Source organism: Anguilla anguilla, chromosome 4 (genome assembly GCF_013347855.1).
Source record: "Anguilla anguilla isolate fAngAng1 chromosome 4, fAngAng1.pri, whole genome shotgun sequence".
NCBI lineage: Eukaryota > Metazoa > Chordata > Actinopteri > Anguilliformes > Anguillidae > Anguilla > Anguilla anguilla.
Window position 1 is genome coordinate 46,111,648 of NC_049204.1, and position 12,291 is coordinate 46,123,938.

General features: G+C 41.6%; 1 protein-coding gene across 3 annotated transcripts; it reads left to right on the forward strand.

Moving 5' to 3' along the window:
- Window positions 1-1,241: 1,241 nt before the first annotated feature.
- LOC118226423 (E3 ubiquitin-protein ligase RNF14-like) lies at window positions 1,242-8,873 on the forward strand. 3 transcript variants are annotated; one of them, XM_035416027.1, is made up of 7 exons: window positions 1,242-1,314; window positions 2,019-2,187; window positions 2,373-2,503; window positions 3,057-3,548; window positions 4,408-4,696; window positions 5,527-5,699; window positions 6,651-8,873. In XM_035416027.1, exons 2-7 carry the CDS (start codon window positions 2,034-2,036, stop codon window positions 6,786-6,788), a joined length of 1,377 nt encoding a protein of 458 aa, XP_035271918.1. In that variant the 5' UTR covers window positions 1,242-1,314; window positions 2,019-2,033; the 3' UTR covers window positions 6,789-8,873. The 3 variants fall into 3 exon arrangements, with proteins under 3 accessions (XP_035271918.1, XP_035271917.1, XP_035271919.1); XM_035416026.1 differs by lacking the exon at window positions 1,242-1,314 and adding an exon at window positions 1,321-1,488; XM_035416028.1 differs by lacking the exon at window positions 1,242-1,314 and adding an exon at window positions 1,321-1,488 and having other exon boundaries at window positions 6,723-8,873.
- The last annotated feature ends 3,418 nt before the right edge of the window (window positions 8,874-12,291 follow it).

Genomic DNA, 12,291 nt, shown 5'->3' on the forward strand with positions numbered 1-12,291 from the left:
CCAGCAGGAATAAACCAGCCATTTTAATGACTTAAAAAACATGACAAAAACATTAACCTGTAGAGAAATCCCAGGGTGGAGAACACTTGTAATTAAAAATTGTTATTCAGAAAATTGGTCGCAAATAACACAGAAAACTTAAGGATCCCATTACGTCATGACAAAAGTCATGTCAATGAATGGTAAAAGCACACCAGAAGAACTTGTGAAGTGAAAGATTTGTATTGTGTTCATGAAGACAGAAATAATGAGCTTCTACAACCTTCAAGAAAGATAAATGAAATTAACTAATTTATTTCATGGTCCAAAAATGTATTACGTTGTGAAGGTTGGATCCTTGGTACTTGGTTGCCAGTCATTATGAGTAGTAACCTTAAACAGCCAAGATTGTGGATACTAGTATTGGTAAGGTATTGCATGACTTTTAAATTGTTGGTATGTTCCAAAAAGGCAGCTTCAGAAAGGTTTTCACAAATCTTTTCATAAAGGTCCTTCACGTTATATTATTATTTATTCAAAGTATTTATTGTTTTTAAATCAACTTTGAACATCATGGTAATGCTACAATTTTATCAAACAGTTTTTCTTGTCGGAAATTTTGTTTTCCAGAGAAAAAATAAAGGAAATATTTTGAATGTAACAGTGTGTATCTGTGTGGTTTTTTGTTTTTTAATAAAATATATTTTAAAAGAATGTTGGTCACCTTTTTCTGTATTTTGTTGTAATATAACACGCTAAATATTAACATTTAACTAAAATGTAGTCTCTCCACCGCGAGGTGGCAGTACAGTATAGTTGTTCGGTCATTTGTTCATTCACAGTGTTGCATAAATACAAACATAGTATAATACGTGTTCGTGATTTAAATACAGTTTAGTCTACACTTAATGTTCATCTAATATTTCGCAAAGATTGCTGGTAGTACCATCGACTCTGATAGCTATCACATAGGCCTACCTTGCCAAATAGCCTCATCGTCACCATTACCTCCGAACAGCAACGTTATAGCCTAAATAAATGCACTTTTAGCGTTTTAGACGTAGCCTATTTGTGATGTTTCCACAAGCTAATAGCTTGCTAAAAGCTTTTTTGCACACGACACCTACACTTGGATCAATGAAGTGTATTACGGTTTATGAGTAGCATGTCTATACTCTGAGGAAAAAATGAGCAGTTTGATCAGTTCATTATTTAATACGTTATAAATATTATTTGGCCATTCCATGTTTAAGCCAGTTGGTTCCCTGTACTTTGCCGTTTTTAGACCATCACGTGGCCGAATCGCTGATCCCATCGTTTCGATCCGTATTGCAGGTAAATTGCATCATATGTTGTCAAGTGAAACCGGAGTTGATCTAAGCAGTGGATAGCCTACTACGCCAAACTGCTCATTACAATTGTGTATAACTTGTCCGGATCATAGGCAAATCTGTCTCGCAACAACTAATTTGAAGTTCTGAACTGAAAGTGAATAACATTAACCTGCCGGTAAGGCTACATCATCAGGAACGAACGAAAATCATTAGAAAGTCTAGATGCATTTATAAAAGCCGGTAGAGCTAATCTACACATTGTACGTCCGTAGTATATGACTATGTCGTCTGTGGTGTTGTTATTGAGCTACTTAAGTACTTTGTTTGTTTGTTTGTTTGTTTGTTTGACACTCTAGACTTTTGTTTGCAAGCCACGGTCCCGAGATGTTTGCAGTGTGTTAATAATGCTTGCTAATCAGTATGTGGTGAGTTATGAAGTTCTTGGATAGTTCTAAAGTCAGGCTCGTTGGATTTACGTGAAAGCATCATATCTGTTTAGACCTAGGCTATATACAATTAATATAGGTTTCAGTTTATCCTGGAGGGGGCGGCGCTTGTCATGTAAGAAATATCGGTTGGCGACAAATTGACTATTGAATAATGGAATTCCACTACAAAGGTTAAAAAGAGAGGTTTTTAAAACAACTGTGTCGGGAGCTTTTATTATTTATATTCACTCTGTCATATCTTTGCTTGTTACCGAAGAATCAGCGGTGGCAAATGTCTGAAGACCAGGAAGCACAGGAGGACGAACTCCTGGCTCTGGCCAGCATTTACGACCAGGAAGAGTTTCAAAGGCATGACAGTGCGCGGGGAGGCCAGGTCCGGATCTGTCCAGACTTGCCCCCGGATTTCAAAGTCAGTGTCAAAGCAGGTCGGTGTGGGACTTAAAATTTGTATTACAATTTGTTAAATTGCGAAGGGGCCTAAATCCTGAAACAAATGAAGTGTTTTCATTTTTATCCGGCAGATCTTTCTCACAAAATGCCTTATATTTCAGATTAGTGTTGCTTGTTTGGCAGCTCATTTCACTTGTCATGCATGGCTATCTGTTGTCAGGAGGCAGGTGTGCAGACTATGGGGTGTCATTCCTACCTCCGCTGGTGCTGAACTTTGAACTCCCTGCGGACTACCCTTCGACATCTTCACCTCTGTTTACACTAAACTGCAAATGGCTTTCAGAAGTCCAGGTGAGTCTGGGACACCAGGGATTAGGATCTCCCAGTGTTTACGGCCAGCTTGACACATGCTTAACTCAGTGGAAACTAGATAAGAAAAAAAAACCTTGAATAAAAAACAAATGCAATGAAATAAATCATTCATGAAGTGTACTCCTCTGACACAATTTTTATGTGTGTCTGTTTGTGTGCATGTGAGTGTGTATGCGCACGCGAATGTGTGTGTGTATGTGCATGTATGCGCACATCTGTGTATGTGCACCTGTGTGTATATGCGTGTATGCGCATGTGTATGTGTGTATATGCACATGTGTGTTTGTGTGTATGCGCACGCGCACCTGTGTGTGTATGTGCATGTATACAAATGTGTGTGTTTGTACGTGTGCATGTGTGTGTATGCGCACGTGTGTGTGTGTGCGTGCACACGTGTGTTTGTATGTGTGTGTGTATTCAGGTTCAGGTTCTGGTTACTTTATTTGTACCCGTAGGTAGATTTGGTTTGCAGTAGAGTCATCCACGTGTATGCACACGTGTGTTTGTATGTGTGTGTGTATCCGTCCTCCAGATAGCAGCTGTGTGCAGGCACCTGGATAAGCTCTGGCAGGAGAGCCTTGGGAGCGTGGTCCTCTTCTCCTGGATCCAGTTCCTCAGGGAAGATGTCCTCAGCTTCCTCCAAATCTCCTCCTCCCTAGAACTCCCGTCTCAGTGGGACGGTGACAACGCACAGGCCCACAAGGAAGGGGCGGGTCACGGCGCGTGGGCGGGGCTGCATGGCCCAGGGCCTGCCACGCGGGCCGACTCTAATGCGGAACTCCTGCTCCAGCTCCTGGACTTCGACAGAGCCCAGCGTCACAAGGAGTTCGACAACCAGCTGTTCGACTGCGGAATCTGCTTCTCGAAGAAGCTGGGCGCGAACTGCTTCAGCTTCAGGGAGTGCAAGCATGTGTACTGCACCGAATGCACACGCGGGTACTTCCAGGTCCTGATCCGGGACGGGGCCGTTGACGGCCTCAAATGCCCCCAGTCCGATTGCGGCTGCGAAGCCACGCCCATGCAGGTATGGTGAGCCCTCCCTGCTGCACGAAGACATGGGAACATGTGTTAACATCCCAGGGAATGATCTAGAAAAGATTAAAGAGGGAGGGACAGTTAGGCTGGAACCATACTTGATTCAAGTTACTCGAATGCATGCGCAAGATCACTGTCACGCGTATCCTGCGGACGTGAAGAGCATTCGTTGTAAACGTCCTCAAAAATTAACGTTTCGTGTCCGCAAGGTACAATACCACTGTAAACCATGGGGGGCAGTATACATTTTATGCCGAGTGGTGTGATACTGTATGTGCTAGGAAGAATGGTGGAATCATTTGTAGAGAAGCCCTGATCTGCCTGCTAGTGGATACACCTTTTAAACCTCCAGTCTGACAAAGTAAGCAGACATGTTTACAGTGTCACTCAGGATGCAACCACTTCATGCACACAAACAAATGTTGCGCAGTAACATTCAAGTATGTGTTCAGCTTTGGAGAACTGAGTTTGCAACCTTAAGGTTGTATGTTGGGTTCCTAGGTGGGGCACTACCATTGTACGCTTGAGCTTAACATGGAACATGGCTTTAGTAAATATCCAGCTGTATGAATGGATTACCTATAAAGGAATGTGAGTTGCTCTGGGTGAGAGCATCATGCTAAATGCCTCAATGTAAAGTGTTGCCAAATGTTTTTTATGGTATATACTGTATATCTTGTATATATACCTGACTCCATCTGAATAGAGAGCAGGACACAGCAAAAATGTAATGTCTCATATTATAATATGGTTGATGTTAAACTAATTATTAATTAAGTGCATGTTTTATTTGGCTTTGGGAAGTAGTAATGCATTGAGACTGGGATCCTAAGCCGTGCGTCTGGCAGGTCAAGCAGCTGGTTGGCGAGGAGCTGTTTGGGCGCTATGACCGCCTCCTGCTGCAGTCCAGCCTGGACGGCATGGCGGACGTGACGTACTGCCCGCGCCACACGTGCGCCACTGCCGTCCTGGTGGAGCAGGACAGCCCCAGCGCCATCTGCACCTCCTGCCGCTACGCCTTCTGCACCCTGTGCAGACAGGGCTACCACGGGCTGTCCCGCTGCGCGGAGAAAGGGGCGAGAGGGGAGGCGGAGCCTGGCACTGGCGAACCCTACGCTCCTGTTCCTAAAAAGGAAGGTCAGGAGGGTTTGCGTCTTTCCAACCATTTGAAAAATCAGTAGCCCATTCAATTCTGCTTTATTGTCCAAGGGATTCATGTATTTTGAAGCTGAATACCATCAGAAATGCAGAGGTGGGTAACCCGGCTTCAAAGAGTAAAAAGACCATGTATTTGCTCCACCACCATGCACTAAACCAGCTGACTCTAATTAGCATAGCTCTTCAGCATGATAGGAGAACTAATTATTATGATCAGCTGGTTTAGTGCATGGTGGTGGAGCAAATACATGGTCAGTCTTTTTACTCTTTGAAGCCGGGTTACCCACCTCTGCAGAAATGTTACCATACTCTGTTTTAATAATGGGAAGTTGTTTTATAATTCACCGTTCATGTTTCTAACATAAATATACATAATGTTACATGCAGTAATCTGACTACATATGGTTTTGTATTTAAAAAGATTTGTGCTTTTAACATTGCCTTGAAAGTCTGGCCATCTCTTAAATTACGTGAGCGAGTAGCTTCCATTTTGCAGCCATAAGCTGTCAATTTCCCTTTCAGAATCGCAGCTTTATTTTGGATCTGATCATTCAAACTGGTACATTTCAATGAACGTTAGTCCCGATGTTGGGGCCTAATTTGTGAATTCAGTCTCGCTGAATGATAAGGTATTACAGCCCCTTTCTGGGTGTAGTAGTTGAGTCCATCAAGCAGAAACTCAAATTAAGGAGAAGTTTGCACGAAAGCCTGAAGTGGATCGGCCCTGGTGGTGGATCGGCTCTGCCATAGAGCATCACTGTGCTTTGCCTGTCTGCTGCCGGTTCCACTTTCCCGCCTATGTGTTGCAGATGGACTTCGAGGGCTCTGGGATGACTACGACACTGGGAGTAAGACCCGGAGGAAGTTCTTGGAGAAGCGCTACGGGAGAAGTGTGCTCCAGAACAGGGTGGAATATGTCCTCACCGAGAGCTGGTTGGATACCAACACCAAGAAATGTCCACACTGCCAGGCCACCATACAGGTGAGATGCTCTCCTGGCCAGTGGCTCCAAAGGTGGTGATATTAAGAGCCTGGCGGCTGTTCATTTTGTGACACATAACCACCCGTTTTCTAGCCTGAGGGACTGGAGCATGGAGAAAATGAACATTCCATGCAGGGGGAGAGATATTCATAATTGGCTTCTCCGGAGGAAGAATTTTTTATTTTGTTTTTGGATGCATTTTTTTCCCTCCGAGTAGACATAGTGAAGATGTGGATCAAACCGTTTTTGTGTATTTATTCATTTCATTCTGGCATGGTTGGGCAGGTCATCCAATCAAAGAATATCCATGCAAACAAGAGGTTGTTTTTTTGTCTTTCTCTTACTGTCTTCAAAGTGTTTTAGTATCAAGTAGTATCTGCTCAGATCAAGATTTATATGGTTATGAAAAATACCTATGTTTATTTGACATGTTGAGTATGTGATGGTACGTTCACTTGGTGTTAGATTTAATTTAATTTAATTTTCTTCTTTTTTCAAACATTATATACACCATTAGTCCTATATTATGACATGGTTCATGCAGTACCCTTTGAAGTTTGTGTGGGAGGTGTGCATCTCACACACCTATAAGAGCCTTAGGGCACAAGTCTTAAATTGACCTGTTTGAACAGCAAGCAGGGTTCTGATGAAGACCTGTGTGGTCAAAACCTCAACCCCTTGCATAGTAAATTAAGTGTCAGTATTTGTTTTTTGGAGCATTAAGCGAGTGTGCAAGTCTTCTTTGTGTTTGTGACATGTTCCTTGTGACCCAGCACCTTGCCTGAGCCTTTTTTTCTTGGTGCGTGCACGTTTGCTCCGATAGTGGATAGTCTTCTGTCTGAGTGAGTGTCTCTCTCTAGACTGGATCTGTGATGGGTGTTAATGAACTGGCCACATGGAACTGTCTTGTCCCTCTTAAAGCTGACTCGCATGCCGTTTCTTGCCTTACAGAAGGATGGAGGCTGTAACAGAGTGCTGTGCTCCAAGTGTCACCACTACTTCTGCTGGGTTTGCCTCCGACAGGACAAGATTTCCGAGCACTTCTCTGACCCTGCCTCACCCTGCTCCCAAAGCTACTATCACCAGTGAGCCCCATCCAATCCTGCTGAGGTCAGCAGCTTCACTGTGCTTTGATCAGTCTACCCAGCTCTGTATCTACCGGCGAGCTTCACAGCGCACTTCTGCTAAAACCAGGGAGTTGACATGTTGTATTCAAGAGACTAAGCAGTGTACTCCTGCAGTTCGGATGGTCACTGATGGTGCTCAGATGTGTCGTTCTTAAGCCCTAACCGTCTTTAGGTACACTGCTCCCAGTGAGGGCAGAGTTTCACACGCCCATCATTCATTACATTACATTACAGGCACTTAGCAGACACTCTTATCCAGAGCGACTTACACAACTTTTACATAGCATTTTACATTGCATCCATTTATACAGCTGGATATATACTGAAGCAATTTCGGTTAAGTACCTTGCTCAAGGGTACAACGGCAGTGTCCTACCCGGGAATCGAACCCGCAACCTTTCGGTTACAAGCCCAGTTCCTTACCCACTGTGCTACACTCCGTTCCTGACTGCACACCAGAAAATCGCCCAGGATAGCGATGAATCCTGTGCTCCCCGTGTGCCAAAACTCTGCTCCCAGTGGGGGTAAACTGTCACTACGTTACATAAATGTTCTAATGTTCTGACATTACTCCAGGAAGCTCTGTACAAGTATATCAGTGTTTTGGAAAGCCCCAATATTCACTGCTAGGAGGCATATTTCTTTATGAAATGATAAATTAAAAGCATGTGTACTCAATAAGAAGCAGTATATTTCAGTGTGTATTTCAAAGGCAGGTATATGGATAAACTGGAGCTAAAATAAAATTTTAATGTTGAGTAATAAGAAGCAGCCTTGTTTTGGTCTGCAGAGTATACATAATCTGATGAAAAACACGTTTTGAACGTACAAAAATGCCAAGTTACTCACACATACAAAGCACTGTCTATAAGTCATTCTTTCAAATCTAGGCCTGCTATTAAATGTATTGATGTCACATTTGTGCCAAGTTACATGCAACAATGTTGTCTAATTTAGCTCAGGCAAAGTAAACAAGCTGTATTCCACAGCAATGCTACCCAGTGTTTCCAAAATTATTTCAAGTAGCTTGGCCCTGTGTGTACAAGCAAACAGTGCATTAACGAGGCAAACGTGTGGATAGGTTCCCTCCCAGGAACTAGAGTCTGAAGTCGGAATCAGTCATTGCATGACTCACGTTCTTGTTCACTAGGAACTGGAGTCAGTGAACGAAAAGTCAGAATTTGGAGTCAGGAATGAAGGATCCAGTGAATGAATCCGGGAACAAATCCTTTTATGAGTCAAAGGACTCGTGTCCTTGAAAGGAACTGGGACTCCCACAACTATTTTATTTGTAGTTGTCTATTAATATAATTAAGCAATAGCTCACGGCAGGCCGTGGTATATAGTTATTATATCACAGTTAAGGGGCGTTGTTTGGCCCGACGCGAAGCGGAGTTTATTAGTTTTATAAGTTAATATGAATTACTTTCCCTGAAAGATTATACAGATGCAAAAGCGAGAGGTTAAATGTTTTATTCTTTTGTTACACTGCAAGGCATTGTAATGGACTGAGAGGTTTTCATGAGTTCAAGGGCAGCATCCGAAAGTGCTGCAGGCAGCCACACTACCCAGTAAGCCACTAGAGTAGGAAACGTAGGAACAGAAAAATTTTGAGGGTTTAAACAACTGCACTTCTATGTATATATGTAATTTCGCGTTGCAACCGATAAGTCATTAGCAAGGTAGCTGACGGTAAACTCGGTGAAAATGCCAAAAGCAGAACTGTCTGAAGTGTGGGTGATTGTGATGTTTAAATTGACAGCCATCTGTACTGCTATACAGTTGGTCTATCATTTTGTTAGTGTTACGTGTTACTGTGTCCTGTTTTGCTTGTGTGTGTGTATGTCTTTAAGATCTAGGTGCAGCTCACTGATAAGCTGACTGAGGGCACCTGTGTGAAGGTGTGGGCTGAGCCTATATAAGTGGCTCCTTGCCCTGTTCACACTCTCTCACTCCCTGACACAAGACACAGCTTTTCTGTTCGTTTTCTTGTTTCCAATGTTGTTGTCTTTTTGTAAATAAATGTCCATATGCTTTTGCATCTAAACTGGTGTCGTGTGCCTTCTTATGTTGCGGCTTTTCGAGCCGGTCGTAACAATTAGCAAGGTAGCTAACATTAAACTCGGTGAAAATGCCAAAAGCAGAACTGTCTGAAGTGTGGGTGATTGTAGTGTTTAAATTGACAGCCGTCTGTACTGCTATACAGTCGGTCTATCGTTTCGTTAGCAAGGTAGCTAACATTAAGCACGGTGAAAATGCCAAAAGCGGAATTGTCTAAAGTGTGGGTGTCTTTTATTTGGATTTCTAAAATATAAATGAGTTTCCTGCAAAGATTTTACAGATGCAAAAGCAATACTTTAAATGTTGTATTTTTAGTTAGCCAGCAAGCCAGTGTAATGAGTTCAAGATTTTCTTCAGTCAGAGGGGGGATTGAACTCGGGTCCATGAGTCATGTAAGATGTTCCAAAGGCGGAGGCACTATCCAGTGAGCTACGAGGGAAGTAGGCATCAGACCTGCAAGGTTATACTGTTTACTGTAAATAAATGTGCGCTCTTGTATATATATGTTCATTTTGTGTGTGTATCCGATGTTTTTATTGGTTGATGTACCTAAAATTACCAATGAGGAGACATATTTTTTTTGTTGGCTAGGAGCATTTGAGGCAGGAAAAAGAAGAAAAGGAGAGAATGCAAAATCCCCTTAGTTTGGGGCTTTATTGCGTGGACATGTTTGTGAATTTTGTCTGTTGAAATAGGGTCAGAAGGTACATAAATGAATGTTTTTAAGGGCTGAGAGTCTGTGGTTGTTGTGGTTACTTCTGTGGGGAACTCTGAAAAGTACCCAACCCTCAGTGCTGTATAGGTATGGGGCATAACTTGGTGTAACTTGGCTGCCATTCCAATTTTTAAAAATCATTTTTATTTTTAATCTTTATGAACTTATGTATACATTTTATGTATGTATTTACATAAGCGCAGTAGCCTAGTTTTGGTTATAGCCTGCCAACGTCTTGGAATTATAACGTGTGCTCTTCTGTTCTTTTCTTGCTTTAGTATTCGTTTTATAAAATGCTAAGCATTCGTGCTGGGACAGCATATTACGTACCAAAACATTCAAATGGATTAATTTGGTTGCTGAATATTTCCCACTGTAATTGACTCAAAACGTTTGATACAGTTATGTGAGGTATGCGGTAGTTCTGCGTAATTCACATTGGTGATACAGTAAAAGCAAACTGGAAATCACCTTCTGCACTTTTTGTCAGGGTAAAATAAAAGGTAAAACTAAAAGTTCCGGGTACTTTTGGTGGAAACGCGGCTTAAGTGGCTCCTTGCCCTGTTCACACTCTCTCACTCCCTGACACAAGACACAGCTTTTCTGTTCGTTTTCTTGTTTCCAATGTTGTTGTCTTTTTGTAAATAAATGTCCATATTCTTTTGCATCTAAACTGGTGTCGTGTCCCTTCTTATGTTGCGGCTTTTCGAGCCGGTCGTAACAATTAGCAAGGTAGCTAACATTAAACTCGGTGAAAATGCCAAAAGCAGAACTGTCTGAAGTGTGGGTGATTGTAGTGTTTAAATTGACAGCCGTCTGTACTGCTATACAGTCGGTCTATCGTTTCGTTAGCAAGGTAGCTAACATTAAGCACGGTGAAAATGCCGAAAGCGGAATTGTCTAAAGTGTGGGTGTCTTTTATTTGGATTTCTAAAATATAAATGAGTTTCCTGCAAAGATTTTACAGATGCAAAAGCAGTACTTTAAATGTTGTATTTTTAGTTAGCCAGCAAGCCAGTGTAATGAGTTCAAGATTTTCTTCAGTCAGAGGGGGGATTGAACTCGGGTCCATGAGTCATGTAAGATGTTCCAAAGGCGGAGGCACTATCCAGTGAGCTACAAGGGAAGTAGGCATCAGACCTGCAAGGTTATACTGTTTACTGTAAATAAATGTGCGCTCTTGTATATATATGTTCATTTTGTGTGTGTATCCGATGTTTTTATTGGTTGATGTACCTAAAATTACCAATGAGGAGACATATTTTTTTTGTTGGCTAGGAGCATTTGAGGCAGGAAAAAGAAGAAAAGGAGAGAATGCAAAATCCCCTTAGTTTGGGGCTTTATTGCGTGGACATGTTTGTGAATTTTGTCTGTTGAAATGGGGTCAGAAGGTACATAAATGAATGTTTTTAAGGGCTGAGAGTCTGTGGTTGTTGTGGTTACTTCTGTGGGGAACTCTGAAAAGTACCCAACCCTCAGTGCTGTATAGGTATGGGGCATAACTTGGTGTAACTTGGCTGCCATTCCAATTTTTAAAAATCATTTTTATTTTTAATCTTTATGAACTTATGTATACATTTTATGTATGTATTTATTATTATTATTATTATTATTATTATTAATAATAATAATAATAATAATAATAATAATAATAATATGGACCAAGTACCGCAGGTGAATTGCAAACCAGATAAGAACAGGAAAAGCAAGCTCTGTTATGAAAATGCGTAGGAGTGATTCTCAGTGGAGGGAATGCAGTATATATACAAGTTTCTTGAGACCTACATGTACATATCCACTTACCTTTTAATTTTGGGACAATGATAAACCCATAATTCTTGAGTTTATCAATGAACTTTGGTGTGATTGCTTCAGGAAAGATTTTATTATATCCTGTATCAAGTTTATCAAAATCATTTCCTGAAAAAATAGTGGGTGAACATTCCATTTATTGAGATGTATGAAAAAATGTTTGTGGTTGTAAATCAGGGCTGCTCAACCCTGTTCTTGGAGATGTGCTATGCTCTAGGTTTTCTCTCCAACCCTGTCAGAGACACTGTCATTCAACAGCTAGAGAGCTCATTGAGCTGCTAATCAGTAGTCAGGTGTGCCAAATTATGGTTGAAGCGAAGACTTACTAACCAGTAGAATCAACGATTTTATAAAATATATATAATATATTTTCAAATTTGAGAGAAACTTTTTTGGAAATTTTTTTTTTGTGGAATTAAGAACGTGGTACTGGTTAAATCTGATTGTGGTGTTAGTTGGTGTCAAGCCAGCTAACGCAAAGAAACTCTGGGTATCTTAACCTTCCTTCGTAATATACCCCTAGCAGTTCTGGGTGCCTGATTGTTTACAAATATTTAACCTTGTCATTTGATATGGGATCAAAACACATACATGAATGAATGTAGATTTTCCAAAATATTAACATAGAACAGCTGTAGTTAATCTTTAGTGGTGATAACAAAAGGACTTAGGGCAGAGCTTGAAGAAAGTGAAAGTCTCATTCCTGGGTGGGGCAGCCTGTAGGCATAGGCTATGCAGGAGTCTGCTCCACTCTGGGGCTGTGTAGCAGAGCGCAGAATGGACTCCTCTACTGTCGTCTTCGGGCTTCTGTTCCTCCTGTGCTGTTGCGAAGGACAGCTGAATCCAGGTAAATCTCCACACCTCCAGATTGTCACTG